General features: G+C 49.8%; 1 protein-coding gene across 9 annotated transcripts; it reads left to right on the top strand.

The window, feature by feature from the left end:
* Nucleotides 1-303: 303 nt before the first annotated feature.
* LOC147372428 (apolipoprotein L3-like) lies at nt 304-13,280 on the top strand. Of its 9 annotated transcripts, none has more exons than XM_086401315.1 (7): nt 304-390; nt 1,647-1,865; nt 2,273-2,424; nt 7,353-7,393; nt 7,576-7,684; nt 8,912-9,023; nt 11,296-13,280. In XM_086401315.1, the coding sequence occupies exons 5-7, from the start codon at nt 7,654-7,656 to the stop codon at nt 12,239-12,241; spliced, it is 1,089 nt and encodes a 362-aa protein (XP_086257441.1). In that variant the 5' UTR covers nt 304-390; nt 1,647-1,865; nt 2,273-2,424; nt 7,353-7,393; nt 7,576-7,653; the 3' UTR covers nt 12,242-13,280. The 9 variants fall into 9 exon arrangements, with proteins under 9 accessions (XP_086257441.1, XP_086257442.1, XP_086257443.1 ...); XM_086401316.1 differs by having other exon boundaries at nt 2,273-2,629; XM_086401317.1 differs by lacking the exon at nt 1,647-1,865.
* Nucleotides 13,281-27,368: the final 14,088 nt, after the last annotated feature.

Below are 27,368 nucleotides of genomic sequence, written 5' to 3'. Positions count from 1 at the left end.
GGGTTGGAGGGGTGAGAAGATGGAATGGGGGAGTGAGTGGGGAGTGATTTGCCAAGGGACTCACGGTGTGTTGGTGGCAGGTCTTCCTTCATGGAGCCTGAGACGGAGTGGACTGTGTCAAGAAGGATATGGAATGTCAGGACTGGGCTTCTTTCTCTAAGCGGGTCAGCTGGTGGTGGAAATAGTCCCAGGGCGGGGCCTGGTGGGCAGGGTGTTTGTTTGACTTGAACCACTCAGAAGTGAGGGTTTTGCTTTCACTTTTGCTTCCCAGAGTATATCTAGGCACAGAGGGTGTGTGAGGTCATTGCAGAGATGCACAGCTGGCGGCTGCCTCTGCACAGCTGAGAACGTCTGGATCTTGTTCACACTCAGCCAGAGGAAAACCCCTGGGTAAGCAGAGGGGAGGGACCCTGCCCATCTCCCCATCCTCAGGATGAATGTCTGAGAAAGGATGATGTCACTAGTTGACAGAAGAAGGGAACTGGAAGTGCAGAGAGGTGAGGTCATGGCCGAGGCAGCAGGTTAAGCAGGGGCTGAGCCTGGATGTGGAGGCAGGTGTGTCTGAGGGCTTCCTCCCAGCCGAGGGCCCCTAAACAGAGCAGAGGGAGGGCCACAGCGGCTCAGGTGGGCTCAGCTCAGGATGTGAACTCCTGAGACATGAGCGGCAACCCTAGAAGGAAGGTGAGTGTTGGGTGTGCTTAGTACTTTGGGAAATTGGAGGAAACAGAGAGGGTAGAGGAGGACAGGGGAGTCAGAGCCTCCCCTCCTATGGCCTGGCCACCTTAAAGCTGTCCCCAGGCTGCTAGGCTGGGGCTGATGGGGGAAAGGGGATTTTTTTCAGTTACAAGGAATCAAGGTTTGTTGAAAAACCCTACCTCTGAGAGCCAGGCTCAGTGCCAGGCCCTGGGGACACTGAGCCTTGGAAATAGACAGGAAACCAAGTGGGGAGTCGAAGGGCGTTGGCTTCCTGTGTTTGCCAGGCCGTCTGCTCAGGATGAGGGTGATGGGAGGTCCTGTGTGGGGAAGGTGGCCCTGCAGGAAGAAGTGAGAAGGGCTCACTGCGCAAGGTCCACATACATCCCGGTGTTGCAATGTTAAGATAAAAAGCCGAACTCTACAGACATCAGTATAACAGGAGGGGCATGAGCTTAGATCTATGTTTTTTACCGGCAGAGACAACCCTAGAAACGTTGGGGTATTAAAACCACATTCCCACCCAGCCCTTGTACCCATGTCCAAATGCCTGGTCTTGGCCTCCTCTTTGCCCACAGAACTGGGTGACCCTGGGCAAGCTACCTCCTGGGGAATTGTTTGTTCTATTCTCTTACTAAGTTTTTAAAAGCTGATTTCCATTTTTCTCTGTGGGTGCAGATGTTTTTTTGACCTGGTTTATGGGATCCTTGGCAATTTTCATTTCCAAGAGTTCAGTAGGTCAGAATTTCCATTATATCTTGTGGAACGTGTGCATTTAGAAAGGCTTTCTCAAATCAATGTTATTTTTAATGCTTCTTTCAGTCCCTTCAGTTTTTTCTCTCTGGTGCACGTCGGATCCTTTTGAAAGATTGATTGATTAGGATCTTTAGTTTCTTCTCCATTCTCTTCCTCTTTCTCCCCTTCTCCCCTCCCCCCCTTTCTCATTTTAACAGGGGGAACTGGGGTTGTGCTGTGTCACCGAGAGGCTGCTTGTTTCATTTCCCCATAAGGGGTCCTACCCCTCATATTTTGAACCGGCTGTGCCCAGGAGGGCAGAGGATGCCCAGAAGCCCTGGACAGGAGGAGCAGCAGTGAAGAGACAGGGCCCCTGATGATGTGGGAGGGTTCTCAGACCTGGAGAAACTGAGCAAAAAGGGACCACGATCAGGAAAGTATGGCCTTCAAGAGGAGCTGGAAAGCATCTGGGGGAAGGTGGCAGAGGGAGGATTGGAGCTGAGCCTCCAGGGACAAGTAACCTGTCACACGGTGAGGCCAGGGGGGAAGCACATGTCGTGGAGAGGGGCAGCCTGTGCCAAGTGAGGCGCCAGTCTCGTGCAGCAGGCCCTGTGGAGACAGAGAGTGTGAGGAAGACAGGAGCTGGGGCATTCGGGAGGGTGCGGGTGCTCGGCCAGAGACTTTCTTAATGCCCCTTTCCCTTCCCAGGGAGGGTGACTGCAGGCACAGGAGGGAGATGGTTGGGGAGAATCTGTCTGCCTACGAGGAGGGAAGGGATGCATGACTGGCCATGCAGCCTGGCAGGGCCAGTCTTCTCCAGGGTCCTCCCCTCTCCCACCAACAGCCTTTCCAGAAAGGGACCAATCAGAGGCTAACAGAGGAGGAAGCCTGGATAGGAATCCAGCAGAGGAAGCACTATCAGCATCCACATGCATCTGAGGCCCCAGACAAGGGTCAGGACCAGGCCAAGAATGCGACGGAAGGATGAAGGATGAGGTTGATGGTTCAGATGCATTCACAAAGTTTTGGCATCACCCAGGATCCAGCCCTTTCTGCCCAAGCCCTCCTCTTCTCTCTGCCTTGGCTCTTGGTCCTTGTGTTTCATGATGTCATTTGGCTACCCTGGCTCCTGGGTCATGCAGCTTCCAGGCAGAGAGGGTGGAGCGGGACCAGCCAGCTCTCTTCTCCCACCTGCTTCAAGGTAGACCTGCCTGTGCGAATTTTCTCCCATCACACAATCAGTGCCTCCAGCCTCCACCAACAGGCACACTCCCTAGTGAACAAGTTACTCTTCCTGAGGGACAACCCCAGGCATCACAGAGAGAAGGTGATAGAACGATTCTAGGATGGGAGCTCAGGTGAGGGGATTTGGGGGAGGCTCTAAGGAAATGGAGGCTTCCCGGATAGATCAGTTGGTAAAGAATCTGCCTGCAATGCAGGAGATCCCAATTTGATTCCTGGGTCGGAAAGATCCCCTGGAGAAGGGAAAGGCTACCCACTGCAGTACTCTGGCCTAGAGAATGCCATGGATTCTACAGTCCATGGGGTTGCAAAGAGTTGAACATGACTGAGAGACTTTCACTCACTCACTAAGGAAATGGGTCCACTCTAGATTAGGTGACACAGAAAATGAGGGGCACTTCTATCAGTGGGGGTCTCGGTAACTCATCTATGGAGAGAGGAGACCAGAGTGAGCATAAAGGTGTGACTGGTAAAGAAGGAGCAGTCATGCTTTTCACCCAAGGGAGGGGGTGTGGTGTTGATGGGGTCACAGTGACGGGTGTTTGCTGTCTCCTTTGCTCCTGCTCTCAGGGTGACCCTGTGTGAGGCTGGAATTCTGTGAGAGCCTTTACATCCAACGGGAGAAGAGCATCACCCTGTTGTGATACCAGGCCAGCCTTAGGATGTCAGGGGTATTCTTTCCTTCTCAGTCCTTTATAATGGTCACATAAATAGACAGAAGGGAATATATCCATTGATTTTAATACTCCTCTTATTATTAAATTCAGTTAACAGTGAAATATTTCCCACTACACTTACTCCTCTTTGCAGCATAGCTACCTTTTGTAAGCTTTATGTCTCCCTTCTTAGCCACACTTGATATAAACTCTTCTCCTTGAATTGTTATGAACTCATGGCCTTTTTCAGACTCAACTTGGCCCAATGAAACATGATCATAGTATTCACTTTCCATCGTCAGCAGCATTATTGTATGTGAGTTACATTAAAGTTGCTCAGTCGGGTCCTACTCTTTGTGATCCCATGGTCTGTCAGAGGAGCCTGGCTCCTCTGTCCATGGAATTCTCTAGATCGGAATACTGGAGTGGGTAGCCATTCCTTCTCCAGGGGATCTTCCCAGGGCTCGAACCCAGGTCTCTCACATTGCAAGCAGATTCTTTACCATCTGAGCCACCAGGGAAGCTCATTTTATGTGGGTGTCCCTTCTAAATGCTGCTCTGAACGTTTCCAAGAGAATCTTTGCCTTTGGGGGTGTATAGTTGCCAACCTGTGGATATAGATGCCGACCTGTGGAACTGACCTCCCCTTCAAGGACTCTTGCTTCCTTTGAGTGGACAGAAGCCCATGGGTGCACATGTCTGTGGGCAAGGTGCTGCCAGATGATGGCTCTGTTTAAGGCCACAGGTCACTGTGATTGTCCTGGTTTACGTGTATTTTCATCCCTCCTTTTTCTAGAGAGCTTGGCTTCATCATCACAAACATGTCTCCTACACTGACAGTTGTCACATCGGGTGTCAGCTTACTTCTTATTGTCTCTTAATCCAATTGCTTCCACCACTTTTATGTGGTGGTGCCAGAAATCAACCCATTCTTATGGGTTACTAACTACTATGAAGTGACTTCTGCTTTTATAAAATTAAAAAAATCCAAAATGCTAAATGCATATGTTTAAAACAAATCAGTTTATACAGAGGGTTCTGCACACCTCGTAGTAAAAAGCACTTTCAGTTGTTTGCTTTTTCTTTAGGTAATTAAGCAACATCCTTAGATAACATCCTTACTTACAGGGTTATTGAGAGAAGTAAAAATAAGTAAATGCTTGAGAAGCACTTAGAATGCTGCCTGGTGCAGAGTGGGAAGTCAACCACAATAGCTAATAAACATTAAGTATCATATTTTTCTTTTCCTAATTTAAAAAGTTTGATACTATTAACTTACTTCTTACCAGGGAAGATAATGATTTCGGTTATTCTTATACTTTTTCTTATATCCGTCCCTATCTTCTCCTAATATCATTATATCACTAATCTTACATCTTCTATTAGAAAACTTTGTGGTTATATGCACTTTATTTGTGCCATTGTTTCTTAGGTGCTCAGGTTCAATTGGTGTTTCTTGATTCCCCACTTTGTAAAATGAGACTTTCTCTTTCTCCCTTCTGTGCTTCAGTTCCCAACTTCTAGAAGTGTGATTTAATGTTTATATTGATTGACAGCAAATAAATTAAGATCTCATATTTAAATGCCTTGTTCTAAAAGTTAAAAGTCAAAGAAGAGAATTTACATTTTTGTGATGTTTTAAATGTTTTCTCTTGAGTAACTTGTATTAATACTATCTATTTGCACATACATTTTGGCACAGCTTCAGTTTTTCCTGATGTTTGGAATTGCCTTTGTTTTCACCCCGTGCACTGTCTGTCTTCAAATTTCCTCCATTTCTTTGCACCTGTGCCTCATATGATACCGAGTCCCCTGTCCCCACAGACTCTGGACTTTTTACCCCATTCTGAACTGGTTTCTCTCTAGATCTGCTGTGTGCCCAGCTGTGATCCTTGGATTCCCTTCTCTCTGGGTTGATGTTCCTGATTCCTGGATCACATTCAGGAATCTTTCTTTCTCTTGGTTATCCTTTGCATCATCATCACACACACACATCTTTTCTTTCCCTCTGCACCTCACTCTCAAGTAACTTGCTCAGGAACGACTGTGAATAGCAACGTTTCGATTCGCCATTTAGCTTCATTTCTTCTGTCATTTAAAAAAATTTCTGGAAGCTTTTTTTGACCTTCTTTTCCAATCTTTCTTTAGACTTATTTGGTAAACACTTATTAATTCCCAAGATTTTTTTTGTCTGTTTCAATTTTTCCCACTTCTCAGTGCATCTCATTTTATGAATAAAAATCCTTTCTAATTGACTTAACGACCTGAGTTCAAGTTTTAAAAATTATTTTCTTCCTTCAGAATTGTCCATCCATCTCTCCTGTTGTCATTTCTCATCTGTTTGTCTAAGTCATCTTTCCACATTGTGATCGTTTCCATGTATCTAATCCTGGATGACCCATTCATATTTAAGAGGGAGTAGAGTTGACTGGTAAGCTGCCCTGTAGAGTGCTTGCCTGAGGACCCCTAAATTCCAGAATACAGAAATATTTTTTCTGGAGTCTCTGAATTAAGATTTTCCTCCGTCTGGTGTGGAGTTGGGTGAATATGTGATGGGATGTGGGTTGCTGGGACTATCCCCTGCTTTCTCCTTCTGTGTCACTCTCATTTTGCTCTAAGCAAGCATTCCTCTAGCCTGTACACCTTCTCTCCATTTCTTTCCTCCACTCCTCTTTATTCAGCAGTCACTTCATCCACTCAGTCTTCAAACTATTGCTGAAGACTCTGGGCTCCTGTTGCCCACATTCCTGGCTTTATATTAGCAGCAGAGCACGGAGAGGCAAGGTATGGGCTCTTGAGCCCAGTAAGTGGGTTGAAACCTAGTCTGTCATGGACAAGATTTCTGACCTTGGGCAAATAACATACCATCTATGAAAAAAGGAGAGGAGTTGGTGTACATATCTCAAGGGTTACTGGAATGATCCAAATTATATTCGGTAAAGTCTTAGATCAACTATCAGTACAGAACAAAGACCACAAGCACAGAGACACCTCCTATCGGTAGCCATTATTACAACTGTAAGCATGTTTCCTATCATTTCAGTCAGGTCTCAGGAGCAGGAGCTGATAAATGCAGTTTTGTCTTCTTACAATACTGCTGAATGTAATCAACATTTGTTTTCTTCCATCATCTACCAAGACAATTTAATCCCAAACAGAATTAAAAATATGTCTCTCAATAAAGATCTGTTTTGAAGTAGAGACTTCTGAGAATTGGCAAGATTAAAAGAATTGACACCCTCATATATGAATATAACTGTAATAAATTGGTGCAATTTTTTGGCACAACAGAGCGACTCTTGGTATGAAAACATTTAAAATATTTAGAGCCCTGACCAAATCATTCTACTTCCAGAAACAGCTTAAGGACATGGTCTCAAGTACACGCAAAGTTTCATACAAGAAGAGTGTTCTTTACACTATTATTTACACAAACAATTAGAAACACCCCAAAGTGCCACAGTCAGGGGAGGACAGCAGAGAGGACTGGGCACTATCCAGGTCCTCAGCTGCCCAGGGCAGGGCTGCAGGGAGGGGGCTTGTGGGAGAAAGGCTCCTGCAGAAGGAAGGAGGATGTGGGCTGTCAGAGCTGCAGCACCAGAAACTTTGTCAAGGCAGAGATTCAGGCACAGAGAGCAAGACATCATTTTGGAATAAAAAGAGTCATTTACCAATTAACATATATCCCCAGGTAAGTATTTTTGTATATTGTTGAGAGTACAGCATAGTTATCATTAACCTGCTATTTGAATCAGAAAGACTTGGGTTCAAGTCCAGACTCTGGCACCAGCCTGAAGTCTTAGGCTGACCCATGTTTAGGTGAGTTTCAGGAGCCTGCATATCATAGACACTGAATCAATAGTAGTTATTACCAATTAGTGGCACAGGTGTCCCGACCTCACATAATTCCCAGAGTATTCCTTTCTATGCTCCTTTCTATGTGCTCTTCATCTCTGGTTTTACTGCTCCTATAACTTCACAGATGGCTGTCTCCTGTTTGATTACCTTCTCCCTGTGCCCCAACAGGAGAGCAGGACTCTGACTCAGCTTGGAAGGAGCTGTAGGAGGTGAGTGACTTTTCTTAACTAACAGCCAGCAGAGCCCAGGGGACAGGGAAACGCAGAGCGTTAAGTCCCTGGTGGCACTGGTGGCCATCCCAGGGGAACCCACCAGAGGCCTCCCCCTCGCTGCTCCCTGCAGCCAATGCTCACTCGTGATCTAGCCCACAGTCTGTTTTCTCTTCCCCAAGGGTGAAGCCACACCTCCTTCCAGCCTTACTTGGACGAGTGAGCCGAAGGAACATCTCCAAGACCCTGCTGCTGCCATCATGAACTCGATAGACCTCTTTTACTGCTCAGGTAGTCAGCTGTCTCTTGTCTGGCTGGTTTCCACTTGTGATCCAGAATTGAGGGTGGTGCTTCCAGGCTGAGACAACCCACAAAGGAATCAAAAACCAAGAAGTGGGTGGCTAAGCATTCCAGAGTCCTCCAGAGAGGCCAGGGGAGCCCCCTGCATTCAGGGTTCTATCCGTACAGCCTCAATCCCAGCCCTCTCCTCAGGGCACCAGAGCATGCTGTCTACTTCCTCCTCCACGGGACTCAGAAGTGAGACCAAGACAGCCCGCAGTGAGGGGGACAGCTGATGGGGATCCCCAAGGTCAGGCAGGAGAGGGAGGGGAGGTCCCCCAACATCCCTGGAGCTTCTCCTGCCCTCTCCCTTGCTCCAAGCCTCCTTGTGCTCCGACCCTGGGGTGTCACCATAGAGGCTGTTTCCTCCAGTTCTCGCCCTGCCACCCCCTCCACCTCAGCCACTCCACAAGGGTTAGGGGACCCTGAATTGAACTCAGGTCAGGACTGTGCCACCTCAGTCCTCAGGGAGGGGAGGTCAGAGCTTTAACATATGAACTGGGGCAGAGGGGACACATATGTTCCACCCATAATACCAGGGACCTTTGGTCAGGAAGATGGACCTTAAACATTTTCAGTTCAGTTCAGTTCAGGCGCTTAGTCATGTCCAACTCTTTCCAACCCATGGACTGTAGCACGTCAGGCCTCACTGTCCATCACCATCTCACAGAGTTTACTCAAACTCATGTCCATTGAGTTGGTGATGCCATCCAACCATCTCATCCTCTGTTTTCCCCTTCTCTTCCCGCCTTCAATCTTTCCCACCATTAAGGTCTTTTCAAATGAATCAGTTCTTCGCATCAGGTAGCCAAAGCATTGGAGTTTCAGCCTCAGCATCAGACCTTCCAGTGAATATTCAGGACTGATTTCCTTTAGGATGGACTGGTTGGATCTCCTTGCTGTCCAAGGGACTCTCAAGAGTCTTCTCCAATACTATAGTTCAAAAGCATCAATTCTTTGGCACTCAGCTTTCTTTATAGTCCAACTCTCACATCCATACATGACTACTGGAAAACCATGGCTTTGACTAGACAGACCTTTGTTGGCAAAATAATATCTCTGCTTTTGAATACGCTGTCTAGGTTGGTCATAACGTTTCTTCCAAGGAGCAAGCTACTCAATGCCATTTATATTCCACCACACTTTCTTCTAATTTTATTCTTTTCTTTTTCCATCTAGAGAGTGAAACTGTTTTTCAAGTTGTTGTTGAACGTTCCCAGGTCACAGAAAAGAAACTGACGGTCTTACTCCGAAACTGGAAGATGTTTGTGGTTAAGGCCGATATACCCAGGTAACATGCATGGGTTTACCAAGAATGTGACTCAGATCCCTCTGCCCCAGGCTAGGTTCCTCCTGGCAGGGACACCTCCTCCAGGCAGCATCCTGTAGTTGGAGTCAAGGATGTTCCTTCTCAAGATCCCAATAGCAGTGTTTCCTTTATGGCATTTGGTGGCAGTGAATGGCCTTGTGTGGTGAAGAGATGAAACCTGCTACAGGGGCAGGTTATGTGACCTTGGTCATGTGACTGAACTACTCTCTGCCTTAGTTTCTTCATCTGTTCAGTTTTATTGTGCAGACACTGAGATCATGCATGCAAAGTGCTTTGCATGATGGCTGACACAGAGTAGGTGCTCAATTAATACTAACTTTGAAAAAAACTTCTTGGGAAGAGATAGGGGCCAAAGATCTTTTTCCTAGAGAGGAGGACAAAGCAGGGCTCACTTTTGAACAAGTCAGTAAATTCTTCCAACATCCTTTTGTGTTGCTGGGGATTCTGACTAGAGTCCTTTCCTTCCCCATCTTAGGAACTGTACCAACCCTGCAAGATCCAGCTGGTCCATATGGCAGAGAGGCTAGAGAGGAACTGGGTAGAGCTGGTGGGGTCCAGGCCCTAGTCCTGCCCAACTCTGGGGCTCTGGGCTTATGTCTTGGAGCCCCAGATCTGTCCTGTGTCCAGTGGGAATAACAATTCAATCTGATAGACTATGGTGATGGCCTCAGAGTGAACTGCAGGTCAGAAGTGGGGAAGCAAATGCAATCATCTCATCTAAGGGCCCAGGAAGGCCTGGACCAGGGTGAGACCCAGGGGTCAGGGTAGAGCAGAGGGTCCAGATTGGAGGACGAGTAAGCAGTGTTGGGCAACAGGACCAGGACTAGAGTGAGGAGAGTGGGCCCCGAGGACACAGAAGTGAAGGGGCTGTGACCCTAGCAGAGGTTCCAGGAGTGGGAGGGGGGACATTTCTTTCTTCCCTGATGGGATCCCCTCATGCTGGGCTAGAGGGCCCTGGGTGATCATGTCCTCCACACCCTGCCTGGGACCTGGGTTCTCTCTCCATCTGGGACCCTCTTCTAGTCTACGTGGAGCGGCCCTGACAGTGGGAAAGCAGTGTGGCTCAGCGAGCCCTCCAGGGTCACAGTGAGTGGCTGCAATTGCGTGTCATTTGAGGGATTCTGAGGAGCCTCATGCATCCCCACTGAGGAGAACAGTTCCACCACCAGCTGTGCAAGTGCCGGTCTCTTCAGGATTAACAATTCAGATGCGTGATTCCTCAAGTCTCTTGAGTCTTGGAGAGGGTCTATAAAGTTGCACGTGGCCTTGGGGTGCAGGCACGTTTACCAGCTAACATGTAACATCCGAGAGGTCAAGGATGCTGGGTGATGGGTCAGGAGTCCGTGAGGTGAGCTGGAGAGTCCAAGGGAACCAGGGCTCACAGCACATCTCCTGCTTCCCTGTCAGTTGGGAAGTGGATGGACCCAGTGACTATTCAATGGAAAGATCAAGGGCACAAGCCTTGGAAGAGAGCAGATGCCAGGGAAAATTATCTTTAAGGTGCCTTCTACCTCTGACTTTTGGTGGGTTTTTTTTTTTTTCCTAATTATGCAGAGTTAGCCAACCTGCAAGATCTGAGCACACAGTCCCCAGGACTGTGCTTACATATAACACCAGTAGCACATTTGGAGGTTCCCATAATCACCCTCAGGTTTGAGAATTCCCTAAAAGGATTCTCAGAGCTCACTGAAGATGTCGTCATCCCGGTTATGGTTTATTACAAGAAAGGATGCAGTTTCAGCCACAGGGGAGGTCTAGGCGGGTTCCACACACAAAGCTTCCGTGTCTCCAGGATGCTTTCCAGCCTTGGATTCAGTGTGTGGCAGGACACACAGGGCTCTGTCTGCCAGGGAATCTCACCCACTAAAAACAAATTATCCTAACTTGTGGTCTCCAGCTCCTCCCGGCGGTCAGACTAATGCCCTGGAGTCCAGCTCCTCCAGAGGTCAGAACTGATACCACATGACCCAGAGGCCCCACCACGAATGTCACCTTTTCTGTTTGTCCAGTGGCCAAAGGCCCGAGGAGATGAGGACACTCCTATCAGCCAGAATATTCTAGGGGCTTAGAGCCCACTTCCCAGGATCAAGGGCTAAGAGCAGATTGGCTCCTCACTACACACTAAGGTCCATGAGTGAAGGGTTTTCTGCTCCATTAAAACAGAATAGAACCTTCCCAGCCTATTTTTACAGACAAACAAACTGTCTTAATTCCTTGACCTTCATTATTACAGGGAGGAGGAAAAGGCACTATATGAGTATCTGAACAGGCTGAAAACAAACTTGAGTGTAAAGGCCCCAGACACACTCCAACAAGACCAGCTGGACAGAAAGAGGCTTTTGGAGGAGATTGCTATGATGAAACAGGACCTGGAGAAAGACACAGAAAAGATCCATGCTTTTGCAGACAATGTTGACAAGGTACACAAGGACTGCACGATTTCCAATGTGGTGGCCCACTCCACTGGCGCTGTGTCTGGCGTCCTAAGCATCGTTGGCCTGGCTCTGGCACCTCTGACAATGGGGGCCACTCTGCCTCTCTTGGCCACTGGGTTAGGGCTGGGCATAGCGGCTACTGTGACCAATGTGTCCACCAGGATCGTGGAACATGTAAACACGTCATCAGCAGAAACCAAAACCACTCAACTGCTGTCCCGTTACAGGAAGAGATGGAAGGTAATCGAGGATGTACTCAATGAAAGGAAAGTTCATATTAATCTTGCAAAGAAATTATTCATCAATTCCCTAAAAATCATTGGGAATATCGACCAATTCATCAAGGTGATCAAAGGCAGCCCTGCCTTAACAGCCCAAGTCAAGTTCTTCATAACCAATGGGAAAACCTTCATTCGTGGCAGCGTTCAGGTGCCGAAAACTATTGGCGGCGCGGCTTTTACAATGGCCAAAGGAGCCCGTATCGCTGGCATAGTCATGTCAAGTATTGGCCTTGTGATAGATGTGGGCTTCCTGGTCAAAGAGTCAATACATTTACATGATGGAGCAAAGGCAGAGTCAGCTGAAAAGCTGAGGCAGCAGGCCCAGGAGTTGGAAAGCACATTGGAGTTTGTCACTGAGATCCATGAGAATCTGGCAGGAGGGCTCAATTCCGTCAACCCCAGAGTAGTGCAGGGACCTGGGACATTTGCTGGGTGTCTCAGAGGCAGCTTGTTAGAGGATTAAAGGAGGGAGACAGCATTGATGGTCCTGGGTGTTAGGAATTTGGCATTTCTGGAGCTTAGCACAGCAAGGGAGGGATGGATGCAGGAGGCAGATGAGGGCAAAGTAAGAGCCTGGAGCCTGGACTAAGGGAGAAGGGGGGCTAAAGAGTGAGGGGAGGGGAGAAATCACTTATTTTGGACTAAAGAACACTCTGGGGGTAGAATAAAGGCAAAGGCAGGTGGAACTAGCTGTGGAAGGCCAAGAATACAAAAGGGTTGAAAATGAGAGAAAGTCAGAGTAAGGAGTGTTGGGATCCAGGAGAAGTAGCCGGGGCTCCTCTATCACCCTCCTCATGGTGTGATGTCCCAGCGAGAAGAGTCTCCCCTGGTGGTGTTCTCTAGCCCTATGTCTCCAGCATCAACTCACCTTCGATTCCAGCAGGTTTTTATTAATTAGGCAGGGACTTCTTTTGTTTGTTTTTATCGAAGTGCAGTTGACTTACAGTATTGTGTGGGTTTCTGGTGTACAGCCAAATGTATTGATTATACATGCGGTTTTGTGTGCTATACAGTAAATCCTTATTGTTCATCTATTTTATGTAGGGTGATGTGCATCTGTTAATCACACATTCCTATTTACCCTTCCTCCCCTTTCCTATTTTGTACCAAAAGTTTGTTTTCTTTGTGAGTATGTTTCTGTTTTGTAAATAAGTTCATTTGTGCTACTTTTTAAATTATGCTGACTCATACACTAACTCTATATTTAGTTTTTTAAGGAAACTCCATGCTTTTCCATGGGCTTCCCAGGTGACTCAGTGGTAAAGAATCCCCCTGCCAATACAGGAGATGTGTGTTTGATTCCTGGGTTGGGAAGATCCCTGGAGAAGGAAATGGCAATCCACTCAAATATTTTTGCCTGGAAATAGTCCATGGAGAAAGGAGTCTGGCAGGCTACGGTCCATAAGGTCAAGAAGAGCCTGACACAACTGACGACTAACATTGGATCTCCTCACCTTGTGTTCTCTACACTTTATTTCAATAAATAGCACTGATTCACTGAGGCTTCCTTGTGTTGACTGATGGGCTCACCTGGGTCCAGATGCCTGAGCTCCTTCCCTGTGAGCCTGTCTCCCAGAGTCTCAGGGAGCACGTCCTCCATGGCTCCTCCTGCCTGCACGCTGGGCTCCCAGCCAGTCGTTTCCCTCAGACCCTGGAGCCCCAAGGCCCAATGGGACGCCCGGGGGGAGCCCGTGTCATCTGACTTGAGCTGAGCACGAGGATGCTCCTCCTCCAGCCCCGGGGACCAGGATGGACACGGGGCACCTGAGGGTGACTGACAGCAGAGGGCTTGTGTGCAGGTGTGAGGCGGGGGTCAGCTGTAAACAGAGGGGCAGGGAGAAACAGCACATGCCTCTCCCAGGCTGCCTTCACGTTTCACCAGGACTCCTGCAGGAGCTTCCAGAACCATGTTCTTGTGTTTACCTTGGGGCAGTGCCCCGCCTCACCTGTCTATTCCCCACGCGGGGCTAGAATGACTCTTAAGAATATTATCTTAGCCCTACCTGCTTCACCTCCTCCACGGCTGCCCATGACTCTGAGCACAGATGCTCAAAGCTTCCCTGCAGCCTAGCCTGCTGGAGCCTGTTGTCCCCCAAGGGCAGAGATGGTTGCCAGGCTCACTCCATCACCAGGGGCAGGACTGAGGGCTGTGGAAAGTGGGCAGGAAGGAAGGGAAAGTCCATCGAAGGCCATGTTTTGATCTGGTCACCCATCTGGGATTGCACCTGCCTGGACCTTCTGAGGAACCTTCATGGGATGCCTCATGCTCCTCGTCTCCAAGGAGGAAAGGGGAGTGTCTGGGTGTTGCTCTTATCCCCATGGGCCTGCTCCACGGGGCACTGACTCTCTGTGTTTCCATGTGCGGAGCATGTGAGCACCTAACTGGCTACCAAATCTGGAGCCCAGGGCAGGAAGCCAGAGACCTGGAACCTGGAAATGATTCCAGGATGTCTCCTAAGTCCCTCCCCACGTGCTGCAGAGCCTTCTCCACACTTTTGTCCAAACCTCCCTCGGAAGACTTTCCTCAGTGCCTCTGACTCCCTCTCAGCCCATGTTTTTCTGAGGCTTCAGTCGGCCCTTCCATTCCTTCCTGAAGATGTCAGCAGTCATGGCCAGCATCTGTCTGATCCCCGAATCATGAGTTTCATTCCCTCTTTAATTCTTTGTAAGTTCCTGGGGAATTCAAATCTTGGACAGACTTCTCCTGGGCAGGGTTCCAGGCACTGGATACAGAACCATTCAGTGTCCATCCCCACGTCCCCCTGAACCCTTAGAGCTGGACCCCATTCAGCTCAATGTGCAGATGATGCAATTCCACAGTGACCCCTGTGTCAGCTGAGATCCCTGTGGTTCTGAATACAGAAACTGAGTTTGGCTAAGTGAGCACAGAGAGCGTGCACTGGAGGGATGCAGGCCAGGTCAGAGAATGGAAAGAAGCCCCCAAACCTGCACAGTTCAGGAAGGACAGAAAGTAGGGCAGGTCCCCCTGCAGGAGCTCACAGTCTGTCCCCAGAGGCCCCTTCCAGCAGGGAGCTTAGGTCCAAGGCCCTGGAATCTCAGTGTCAGGTTCCCAGGAGACAGAGGCGCTTGGGTCTGAGGACTATATTCTTGGACCAACAGGTCAGGCTGAAGGATGAGGAAGATGAATGGTTAACAGGGACCCGAACTCTGGGGGGACAGGCTCAGGAAGAGAGACTCCAGATTGAGTGCTTCTTGGATGCACATGTGCCCTCTTCTCAGACCAATGGAAATGACTCTCCTTACCCTGTTCTGGGTCCAACATCCCACACACAACAGTAAGTGCACCGGCCACTTCCCCAACTGAAGACAAACATGAATCATCTCCCCCTGCTGCGTGTTGCAGGGATGTCAGGGGTGAAGGGCCCAAGCGCGATGCCAGTGCTTCTCCTGCTCTGTGGGCTCCTTTCCCAGTACTCTGCACATATGTTATACATGTGCAGCAACAGGGAGGTGCAGTAAACCCCAGGACCTAAGGAGCACTGCTCCCCTGAAACCAATCTTCACTGGGATCCCACTTCCTGTTCCTCTTTCCTACGGGGAAATTCACCCCTGTGTAGCCTCGTCTGGGCCATCGCTGTGTCAGCACTGTCACCTAGGTCCTTATCAAGACCTCACTGACTCTCTGAGAGCACGTGCTTGTCGCCCCAACAGAGAACAGGAGGAAGCTGGGCCCAGGGTCCAGGAGTGTGGCCACAGCCCCCACCTGGAAGGGCCATCCTGGGTGGGGCCTCCGGGAGCTGGAGCCTCTTCCCTGGATCCATGTTGAGCTGATTGGTCAGGAGGATGCAGGGTGTCCTGTTTCAGGAGGAAGTGAAGCAAGCATGTGGTGTTTCTGTAACACAGCTCATCCTGGGCCCAGGGTGGTGGACCCACCTCCTTGGAGCCCAGGCCACAGAGCTCTCTGTCGCCACTTGCTGTGCTTCCCAATGTGGGGAGAGATGGGCACAGGTCTGTCCCACCACCCAGGACCTGAGTCCCTTCTGGCAGGGCCAGTTTTGGAGGCTTCTAGCTCCTCGCTTGGCCCTCAGTTAGCTGGTTTTAAGCTGCTGCTCCTAGTTCTCACAAATGCCTTGAATTTCACAGAGCTGCCCTCATACCAAGTGGCACACAGCCTCTGGCTACCTTGTTCCTGGGGCTCAGACCAAAGACAACGGGGGTGTCTTGAGTCTGCAGAGGTCCGTACTTAGAATCCACAGGTTTTCTCAGGAAGTTGTGCTGCTGACACAGAATATCTAACAACTGGTTACACTCAGATGCCTGTGGAGCTGGTCTGGACCCAGCCTCTGCGACAAGGACAATTGGTGAGGAGCACCTTGCACTGTCCCAGTGAGGCTCTCAAGCCACCTGTGGTGTTGCCCGTCACCCTGCACATGGCTCCACACTGCTCAGCCACCCCTGCTTAACCCCTGTGCTTCTGAAGGACGTTGAAGCCAGTCTTGACTTTAAAGTACCTTTTTCAAAAGAAACCTTTTGGGACTTCCCTGGTGGTCCAGTGGTAAAGAAGCCGCCTGCCAATGCAGGGGACACGGAATTGATCCCTGGTCCGGGAAGATTCGACATGCTGGGAGCAACTAAGCCCGTGCACCGCAACCACTGAGCCCGCTCCCCAGAGCCCGTGCTCTGCAAAAAGAGAAGCCACTGCAATGAGAAGCCCATGTACTCAACCAAGAGTAGTGCACTCGCTGCCGCTAGAGAAAGCAGCCCCTGCTCGCACAACAGGGAAGACCCAGGGCAGTCAAATAAACAAACAAGGACACTGTTTCCCTAGTTACCTAAGGTAAAGCCTCCTGAGCCCCACTATCTACTGCCACCCTTGTTAGAAATTCACGTGGGCACAGACTCCCGCAGGTAAGGTCCCTACAGGGCCGAGGTTCTGTATTTCTCTGCAGCTTTTACTGGTTACCTGTCCCATGCTACCCCCACTTGCCCCCTCCTGCGTCCCCGCAGCCCCACTCTCCCTGCACCAGGAGGAGGCTGCCCACAGAGCAGCAGGGCCAACCCAGGCTCCAGGCCCCTTCCCTGGCCTTGGCCTTGCTCCACGGCTCTGTGGTGGATGGGGTGCCCCATGGGCAGCAGCAGACTCTCCTCCTCTGGATCGAAGCCCTGGAGCTCGAGAGCCACCTGTACCACATGGGCCAGGGCTAGGTGTTCTTCCAGGCCGGTGTGCTGGCCCACCTGGAGGAGGAGTGGGACCTGAAGATCACGGACATCATGATCGGCTTCCAGGCCTGCTACTGGGGCTACCTGGCCAGGAGGTGAGTCCCGGGACACCTACCTCACCCAGCCTGATCCTCACTCAGGGTCCCTAGCTATCCTGTAGTGGAGGGCACTTTTTTCACACTATAAACTTTCTATTTGTATTGAGGAAAAGTCGATTAACAGTGCTGTGATAGTTTCAGTTGAACAGTGAAGGGACTCAGCCATACATGTACATGTATCCATTCTCCCCTTAACTCCCTTCCCATCAGAAACCACTTCAGTCAGTTCATTTCAGTTGCTCAGTTGTGTCTGACTCTGTGACCCCATGAATTGCAGCAGGCCAGGCCTCCCTGTCCATCACTAACTCCCGGAGTTCACCCAAACCCATGTCCATTGAGTCAGTGATGCCATCCAGCAATCTCATCCTCTGTCATCCCCTTCTCCTCCTGCCCCCAATCCCTCCCAGCATCAGAGTCTTTTCCAGTGAGTCAACTCTTCGCATGAGGTGGCCAAAGTACTGGAGTTTCAGCTTTAGCATCAGTCCTTCCAAAGAACACCCAGGACTGATCTACTTTAGGATGGACTGGTTGGATCTCCTTGCAGTCCAATGGACTCTCAAGAGTCTTCTCCAACACCACAGTTCAAAAGCATCAATTCTTTGGCACTCAGCTTTCTTCACAGTCCAACTCTCACATCCATACATGACCACTGGAAAAACCATACCCTTGATTAGACGGACCTTTGTTGGCAAAGTAATGTCTCTGCTTTTGAATATGCTATCTAGGTTGGTCATAACTTTCCTTCCAAGGAGTAAGTGTCTTTTAATTTCATGGCTGCAATCACCATCTGCAGTAGTTTCGGAGCCCCCAAAAATGAAGTCTGACACTATTTCCACTGTTTCTTATCTACTTCCCATGAAGTGATGGGACTGGATGCCATGATCTTAGTTTTCTGAATGATGAGCTTTAAGCCAACTTTTTCATTTTCCTCTTTCACTTTCTTCAAGAAGCTTTGTAGTTCCTCCTCACTTTCTGCCATAAGGGTGGTGTGATCTGCATATCTGAGGTTATTGATATTTCTCCTGGTAATCTTGATTCCAGCTTGTGCTTTTTCCAGCCCAGCATTTCTCGTGATGTACTCTGCATGTAAGTTAAATAAGCAGGATGACAATATACAGGCTTGACGTACCCCTTTTACTATTTGGAACCAGTCGTTGTTCCATATCCAGTTTTAACTGTTGCTTCCTGACCTGCATACAAATTTCTCAAGATGCATGTGAGGTGGTCTGGTATTCCCATCTCTTTCAGAATTTTCCACAGTTTATTGTGATCCACACAGTCAAAGGCTTTGGCATAGTCAATAAAGCAGAAATAGATGTTTTTCTGGAACTTGCTTGCTTTTTCCATGATCCAGCAGATGTTGGCAATTTGATCTCTGGTTCCTCTGCCTTTTCTAAAACCAGCTTGAACATCTGGAAGTTCATGGTTCACATATTGTTGAAGCCTGGCTTGGAGAATTTTGAGCATTACTTTACTAGCATGTGAGATGAGTGCAATTGTGTGGTAGTTTGAGCATTCTTTGGCATTGCCTTTCTTTGGGATTGGAATGAAAACTGACCTTTTCCAGTCCTGTGGCCACTGCTGAGTTTTCCAAATGTGCTGGCATATTGAGTGCAGCACTTTCACAGCATCATCTTTCAGGATTTCAAATAGCTTAACTGGAATGCCATCACCTCCACTAGCTTTGTTCGTAGTGATGCTTTCTAAGGCCCACTTGACTTCACATTCCAGGATGTCTGGCTCTAGGTCAGTGATCACACCATCCTGATTATCTGGGTCTTGAAGATCTTCTTTGTATAGTCTTCTGTGTATTCTTGCCACCTCTTCTTAATATCTTCTGCTTCTGTTAGGTCATACCATTTCTGTCCTTTATCGAGCCCATCTTTGCATGAAATGTTCCCTTGGTATCTCTAATTTTCTTGAAGAGATCTCTAGTCTTTCCCATTCTGTTGTTTTCCTCTATTTCTTTGCATTGATCGCTGAGGAAGGCTTTCTTATCTCTGCTTGGCTGTCTGGGGAGGCCTTACAAATAGCTGTGAAAAGAGAAGCGAAAAGCAAAGAAGAAAAGGAAAGATATAAGCATCTGAATGCAGAGTTCCAAAGAACAGCAAGGAGAGATAAGAAAGCCTTCTCAGAAACCACTTACTTTGAACTAAAGACGACACTGGGTGCAGAATACAGGTAGAGGCAGGGGAACTAGCAATGAGACACAGAAAGACAAAAGGGCTGAAAATGGGGGATAGTCAGAGAGGCAGGATCGTTGGGATCCAGGGGAAGTAGCAGGGGCTGCTCTTTCGCCCTTCCCGGGGTCTGATGCCCCAGCAAGAAGAGTCTCCCCCTGGTGGTGGCCTCTAGCCCGACTTCTCCAACAACTCGCCTTTGATCCCAGCATTTTATCTTAATTAGGCTGTGAGTTCTTTTGTCTGCTTGTTTCTTTAATTGAAGTAGAGTTGATTCACAATATTCTGTTAGTTCAGGTGAACATCAAAGTGATTCAATTATACATAATCTATGTATATACCTATATTCTTTTTAATTTTTTTCATTACAGATTATTATAAAATACTATTATTCCCTGTGTTATACATAAAGTCCTTGTTTTTTTAATCCATTTTATATATGGTAGTGTGCATCTGTTAATCCCATACTCCTAGTTTACCCCTCTCTCTCTTTAGTAACAACAAATTATGTTTTTATGAGTCTGTTTTGGTTTGTTCATAAGTTTGGACTCTTTTCTTTTGGCCATGCCAAGCAGCTTGTGGGATCTCAGATCCCCGACGTGGGATAAACGTGGCCATAGCAGCAAAACCACCAAATGCTAACCACTAGAGCACCAGGGAACCACCTAGACTATTCCTTAGATTCTCCATATAAGTGATATTATGTATCTGTCTCTTCTGCCAGACTTACTTCACTTAGTATGATCACCTCTAGATCCATACATGTTACTACAAAAGGCATTGTTTCATTCTTTTTATGGCTGAGTCATATTCCATTGTTTGTATGTGCCACATTGTCTTTATCCCTTCATCTGTTGACGGACATTTAGGTTGCTTCCATGTCTTGGCTGTTGTAAATAGTGCTGCTATGAACATGGGGTGCATGTATCTTTTCAAATTGGAACTTTTTCTTTTCCAAATATATGCCCTGAAGTGGGATCGCTGGATTACCTGATAGCTCGATTTTTAATTTATAAGGAACTTCTTTACTGTTTTCCATAATGGCCACACCAATTTATATTCCCAGCAACAGTGTAGGAGGCTTGCCTTTTCTCCACATCATCTCCAATACTGATTGTCTGTAGACTTTGACTTGATGGCCCTTCTGATTGGTAGGGGGTGATCTCTTATTGTAGTTTTGATTAGCATCCACAGAGGATGAGATGGTTGGATGGCATCACTGACTCAATGGAGATGAGTTTGAGTGGACTCCGGGAGATGGTAATGGACAGGGAGGCCTGGCGTGCTGTGGTCCATGGGGTCGTGAAGAGTCGGACACGACTGAGTGCCTGACTGAACTGAACTGAATAATTAGCAGTGTTCAGCCTCTTTGCATATGCTGGCTAGCCATCTGTATATCTTCTCTGAAGAATGGTCTATGTAGAACTTCAGGCAGTGGCTTCTTGGTGACAGTGGTGGTGATGATGGTGGCGGCAGCAGTGGTGATGACAACTCAGTGGATGGAGCATCTGACAAGTATCCAGGTGCCCTTTGAGTTCAGGGTGCACCGAGAGACCAGTGAAGTTCCCATGAAATTCCCAGTGTTGTGTAGGAACAGAGATTGATTTGGCATAAAGAGAAAGAAAGATGAAGCAGAAGACATCATCAGGTCAAGGAACTATGCAGTGTATCAAGGAGATCAACCAGCCTGGGGTCAACAGACAAGGCCTCTCTGACCCTCAATTTCCTCCTCAGTTGGGGATGAAGCAAAACAAGATATTCTAGGACCATCTGCCTCTCTCCACATTGTGTTCTACAGACTTTAGTTCAATAAATATGAACTGATTGACTGAGGCTTCCTTGCATTGATTGATGAGCTCAGCTGGGCTCCAGATGCCTGACCTCCTTCCCCATGAGCCTGTCTCCCAGGGTCTCAGGAAGCACATCCTCCATGGCTTCTCCTGCCTGCCTGCTGGGCTCCCATAAAGTTGTTTCCCTCAGACCCTGGAGCCCCGCAGGCCCCATAGGACACCAGGGGGAGCCCATGTCATCTGACTTGGGCTGAGCACAGGGATATTCCTCCTCCAGCCCCGGGGACAAGGATGGACACAGGGCACCCGAGGGTGGTTGAGAGCAGAGGGCTTGTGTGCAGGAGTGAGGAGGGGGGTCAGCCGTAAACAGAGGGGCAGAGAGAGAGCACACGCCTCACCCAGGCTGCCTTCATGTTTCACCAGGACTCCTGTAGGAACGTCCAGAATGGTCTTCCTGTGTTTACCTTGGGGCACTGCCCTGCCTCACCTATCTATTCCCCACATGGGGCTAGAATGACTCTTAAGAATATTGATCTTAGCTCTACCTGTTTCCCCTCCTCCACAGCTGCCTATGACTCTGAGCACAGATGCTCAAAGCCTCGCTGCAGCCTAGCCTGCTAGAACCTGCGGTCCCCCCTAGGGCAGAGCTGGATGCCAGGCTCACTCCATCCCCAGGAGCAGGACTGAGTGGCTTGGGGAAGTGGGCAGGAAGGAGGGAAAGTCCATCCAAGGCTATGTTCTGACCTGGCCAACCGTCTGGGATTGCAGCTGCCTAGACCTTCTAAGGAGCCTTCATGGGATGCCTCAGGCTCCTCCTCTCCAGTGTGGAGAGGGGAGCATCTGGGTGTGGCTCTCACCCCCATGGGCCTGCTCCACAGGGCACAACTCTCTGTGTTTCCACGTGTGGAGCATGTGAGCACCTTACAGTTTCCCATGCCTGGAGCCCAGGGCAGGAAGCCAGAGACCTGGGAGCTGGAAATGATCCCAGGACATCTCCTAAGTCCCTCCCCACATGCTGCAGAGCCTTCTCCACACTTTTGTCCAAACCTCCCTCGGAAGACTTTCCTCGGTGCCTCGGACTCCCTCTCAGCCCGTGTTTTCCTGAGGCTTCAACCAGTCCTCTCATTCCTTCTTGAAGATGTCAGCAGTCATGGCCATCACCTGCCTGACCTTCAGAAATGTGAGTTCATTCCTTCATCGGTTCTTCATCAGTTCCTGGAGAATTCCCATCCTCCACAGACTTCTCTGAGCAGGGTTTCAGGCACTGGGTACAGAACCATTCTGTGTCCACCCCCATCTCCCCCCAAACCCTTAGAGCTAGACTCCATTGAGCTCAATGTGTGGCTGATGCAACTCCACGGTGATTCGTATCACATGAGATCCTTGTAGTTCTGAGCAACAGAAACTATATCTGGCTAAGTGAGCACAGAAGAGGGTGCACTGAGAGGGAAGAAGTCCAGATTAGAGGAAAGAAAGAAGTCCCAAACGTGCACAGCTCAGGAAGGACAGGAAGCAGGACACGTCCCCCTCCAGGATCCAACAGTCTGTCCCCTGAGGTCCCATCAGCAGGGGGCTCTGGTTCAAACACCTGGAATCTCAATGTCAAGTTCCCAAGAGACAGAATAACTTGGGCCTGGGGACAGTATCCTTAGACTGATATATCAGGCTGAAGGATGAGGAAGATGAATGAGTAACAGGGACCTGAACCCTGGGGGAAAGTCTCAGGTAGAGAGGCTCCAGATTGAGTGCTTCCTGGATGCACACGTGCCCTCTGCCCAGACCAACAGACATGACTCTCCTCACGCTGTTCTGGGTCCAAGTACCCCACACATGACAGTAAGTGCACCGCCCACTTCCCCAGCTGGAGACAAACAGGAATCCCCTCCCCCTGCTGCATCTTGCAGTGATGTCAAGGGTGAAGGGCCCCAGCGCGATGCCAGTGCATCTCCTGGTCCATCAGGCTCCTTTCTCAGTCTTCTGCATGTGTATTATATATGTGCAGGCAACAGGGAAGTGCAGTAGAGACCCCGGCTCCCAGGAACATTGCTCTCCTGACACCAGTCTTCACTGGGATCCCACTCCCTGTTCCTCTTTCCTGCGGGGAAATTCACCCCTGTGGAGCCTGGGCTGGGCCATCACTGTGTCAGCACTGTCACCTGGGTCCTAATCAGGACCTCACTGTACCTCTGAGAGCAGGTGCTTGTCACCCCAACGGAGAGCAGGAGGAAGCTGGGCCCAGGGACCAGGAGAGTGGCTGAGGCCCCTGCCTGGGGAGGGCCATCCTCGGTGGCCTACTGGGTGCCTTGAGCCTCCTCCCTGATCCATGTTGAGCTGATTGGTTGGGAGAACGCAGGGTATTCTGTTCCAGGAGGAAGTGAAGCAAGCATGTGATGTTTCTGTAACACAGCTCATCCTGGGTCCAGTGCAGAGTACCCACCCCCCTGGGAGCCCAGACCATGCAGCTGTCTGTCCTCACCTCCTGTCCTATCCCCCGTGGCGAGAGGTGGGCAGGGATGTGTGCTGCACACATGTGCCTGCCACCCAGGGCCTGAGTGCCTCCGGGCAGAGCCTCTGCTGACAATTTCATGTTTCTCTCATGCCTTGGTGCTGGATATCTTTAAAATCCTTCTCCCATCTCTCAAAAATGCCTGGAAGTTCACATTAAGTTGTTCTTTTTCAAAGGGTGCTGTCCTGGACCTCATACCGGTGATGACTGCTGAGTCTGGGCAGAGCCCTCCCTCCAAAGATAGGGACATTGTTTTTGAAAGACAGCAGACGTGTTATGCCCAACCATTCTTTAACCTGATAATTAAAGAAGCTGTATATTTCATTATGAAAACACTACAACTAATGGTTCAGATTCAGAAAATGGGGTAAAACCTAGAGAAGTAAAATAATTCCCCCAGTAAGATTATTGGCCATCTCCCTACAGTGCAGCTGTGTTTTTAGAAGCAAACCTCAAAAATCTTGTCATTTCTTCTGTACATACTTCAGTTCATCCCTATATTTTAAAAAGGTCTTTGCCTGGTAACTTCCCTGGTGGCTCAGAGGTTAAAGTGTCTGCCTTCAATGCGGGAGGCCCTGGTTCGGTCCCAGGGTTGGGAAGATCCCCTGGAGAAGGAGATGGCAACCCACTCCAGTATTCTTGCCTGGAGAATCTCATGGACGGAGGAGCCTGGTAGGCTACAGTCCACGGGGTCGCAAAGAGTCAGACACGACTGAGCGACTTTACTTCACTTGCCTGGTGGCCAGACCCTAAAGAATCTGCCCTCAATGTGGGAGACCCGAGTTCATATCCCTGGGTCGGGAAGACTTCCTGGAGAAGGGAATGGCAACCCACTCCAGGATTCTTGCCTGGAGAATTTCATGGACAGAGGAGTCCGGTGAGCTACAGTCCATGGCTTGAGCTACAGTTCAAAGACTTGAACACAACTGAATGACTAACACATCGCAAATGTCTAAGTTGGCTCTGCCCATATTGTTGGAATTTAGGCTCTTGCAACTTCCTTCCTTTTAAATAACACTGCACTGAACATATTTGTGTATGAAGTTTCCCCCTCATCTTTGAGACTGTTTTTCTGGGGGTGGGCTCTGCAGATGACATTGTTGGGGCAAAGGGAATGAGCGCTTAAAGGCTCCCTGTGTCTGACCCACCACCCCCCGCCGCCACCGCCCCCGGCCCCGGGTGTCCCTGCAGGCTGGCTTAGCCATCGAGGTGTGGCCAAGGCCACCTATGAGCACATGTTCATACCGCATGGTGCACAGCCTCCAGTGGATGGAACCCAGGGCGCAGACCTAATTGAACAGGGGTGTCTTCAGTCTGTGGAGGTCCTGGCTTAGACGAAAGCTGGTTCTTCTCAGCAAATTGTGTTGCTTGCACAGAGTAGCTAACAACTGGTTTCACTCGGATGCTGGGTTACACCCAATCTGGGCCCAGCCTCCTCATCAATGATAGTTGTTGATGAGAGACTTGCCCTGTCACAGCGCTGCTCCCAAGCCACTTGTGGCCCTTGCACGCCATCCTGCACCTGGCCCCACTTTCTTGGCTTCCCCTGCTTCGCTCCTTAGGTTCCTAAGTATGCTGAAGCCCCTCTAGACTTCACCTGTTTAAAGAAACACTCTTTCTCTAATTACCTAGGGTAATGTACCAGAGCCCCGATATCCACTGCCATCTTTGTTAGAAATGCATGGGGACAGAGATGCCAGCAGGTAAAATCCCTTCAGGGCCCAGGTTCTGTGTTTCTCTGCAAGTCTGACTCCTTACCTGTCCCGTGCTGGCCCCCACGTGCCCCCTTCCTGGAGTTCCTCCAGCCCGCTTTCCCTGCATCAGGAGAAGTCTGTGCGCAGAGCGTTAAGACCGATCCAGGGCCTTGGTCTTTCTCTAGGACTCCGTGGTGGCTGGGGTGGCATGTGGTCAGCGGCCAGCTCTCCTCTTCTACATCAGGGTCCTGGAGATCGAGAGCAACCTGTACTACATGGGCCAGAGCAAGGTTTTCTTTGGGCTACTGTGCTGGCCCACCTGGAGGAGGAGCAGAACCTGAAGATACCAATGTCATCATCGACTTCCAGGCCTGATGCAGGGGCTACCTGGCCGGGAAGTGAGTCCCGGGACGCCCACCAGCAGCTCGGGGCTCCCAGCTGTCCTGTGTGGAGGCACTGAGGAAGCAGGGACTGGCCGCCCTCACCCAGGCAGGTGTCCCCCGGGGAGACCCACGTGGCTTTCCCGCCCGGCTGCTTCCTGGATTTCTGCCTGAGGTTTAAAGTGAGCAGGTGGGAATGGTGACTGTGCTCCGATTTTCCCTGCAGAAAAACCCCTGCCTCCCTCTCTTCCTCCCTGTGTCCCTTCTGTAGGTGTGACACCCAGATCTGGCTGTCCCCAGAGGACCCCGAACTCTGAGGAAGAGGCATCCTTGAGTTCCAGCAGCTCCCATGGGGTCAGAGGCAGACTTGTGCAGGTCAGTGGGCCGGGCAGCTGCCCATTTGCCCCTTGACTCCTCTGTGTCTGGGCTCTGGGGCTTGTGTCCTGGCCTGAGCCCTGAGCTCTGGGAACAGGGTGTCAAATGAATGTTTGCAGGATGTGAGCTGCTGACATTCTCCCACCAAACACAAGTCCCTGAGTTGCTGGAACAAAGTGCCCACCTCTCCCTTCCTCTCAGCTCCCTTATCTGCAAAACACGTCAGATACATAACAGTTGGCTTTAAAAACAAACTATGGTTGGCTATCCTCATGGAATAATCTCCTGTCCCTCCCTCAAAACCTGGGGGGAGGGGACCATAATGGCCCAGGGACATTTCCAGGGGTGAAGCAGCCCTGAGGGAAGGGCAGGCGGGCCTCCATGGGGCATCCAGGTCCACTGCAGTCACTTCTGCTTGAGGCAAACCGAGAAGTTCACCAGCAGTCCAGCTGCAGGACTCTCAGACTGTGGGAACTTGACCTGCATTTCTTCATCTATGAAATGGAGCTGGCCCTCCTAGAGCTGATGTGAGATTCAACAGGAAAGGTGTGGACGGTGCGAGCACAGCACCTGCCACACGCTCAGCCCCGTCCACAGAGGCTCTTTGCTCAGGAACCAAACGGAGACTTGGCCAGCTCTCCACTGCAGACTTCTCTGAGTCGCCAGGACACTGGTTTCTGATAAAAGTCCTCCATTTGGAGAGAAAAAAATCTGTTGTCAGGTGGAGATAAGCCGAGATAGAAAAAGGCAGTGTGCTCTCAGCCCTTCCCACAAACTTCTGCATCCACATTATGGCAGTGACCACCAAGGCCAGCCCTCCTCATGTGGACTAAATGCACTAGTTCTGTCCCTGCCAGCAGGGCTAAGTCTAGAGGGATCTGATCAAAAGGGATGGGGGGAAGTGCATGGACAGAGTGGCTGAGGGGTGGCCTTAGGCCCCTCTTCTAGATACCATGGGAGGAGAACAGGAAACAGTGGACTCTAAGGTGAGGTCATGGAGGGCTTCTCAGAGGAGGTGATGCCAGATTTGGGCTTTGCAGAAAGCATTTCTCCTGGTTGGATGCAGCAGGTGTCCCTGGAAGAAGAACCTAGAAGTGTGAGTGAATCCTAGAAGCTACCTGGACATGGCCCTCAGCAGTAGAGTGTGACCAGTGTGCACTGAGCAGCTGGTCTGTTCTAGGACTGTACCTCATGCTGGTGGCACGAAGGTGAATGAGGCAGGCAGGCTGGTGAGTGTGGGGTTGGAGGGGTGAGAAGATGGAATGAGGCGGGTGGAGTGTGATTTGCCAAGGGACTCACGGTGTGTTGGTGGCAGGTCTTCCTTCATGGAGCCCGAGACGGAGTGGACTGTGTCAAGAAGGATGTGGAATGTCAGGACTGGGCTTC

The sequence above is a fragment of the Bos grunniens genome, chromosome 5 (assembly GCF_055505025.1).
Source record: "Bos grunniens cultivar Pamir isolate PY7600 chromosome 5, Bosgru_T2T1.0, whole genome shotgun sequence".
NCBI lineage: Eukaryota > Metazoa > Chordata > Mammalia > Artiodactyla > Bovidae > Bos > Bos grunniens.
The sequence above is the reverse complement of the archived record's forward strand: the minus strand, read 5'-3'. Positions and strand labels throughout refer to the sequence as shown.

What these genes read in the sequence shown, in the direction of transcription:
- LOC147372428 (XM_086401312.1), top strand. Translation starts at nt 7,654, where the DNA reads ATGAACTCGATAGACCTCTTTTACTGCTCAG. An exon ending in AGACCTCTTTTACTGCTCAG is followed by an intron (nt 7,685 to 8,911) that starts GTAGTCAGCTGT and finishes TTTTCCATCTAG; the next exon opens with AGAGTGAAACTGTTTTTCAA. An exon ending in GTTAAGGCCGATATACCCAG is followed by an intron (nt 9,024 to 11,295) that starts GTAACATGCATG and finishes TCATTATTACAG; the next exon opens with GGAGGAGGAAAAGGCACTAT.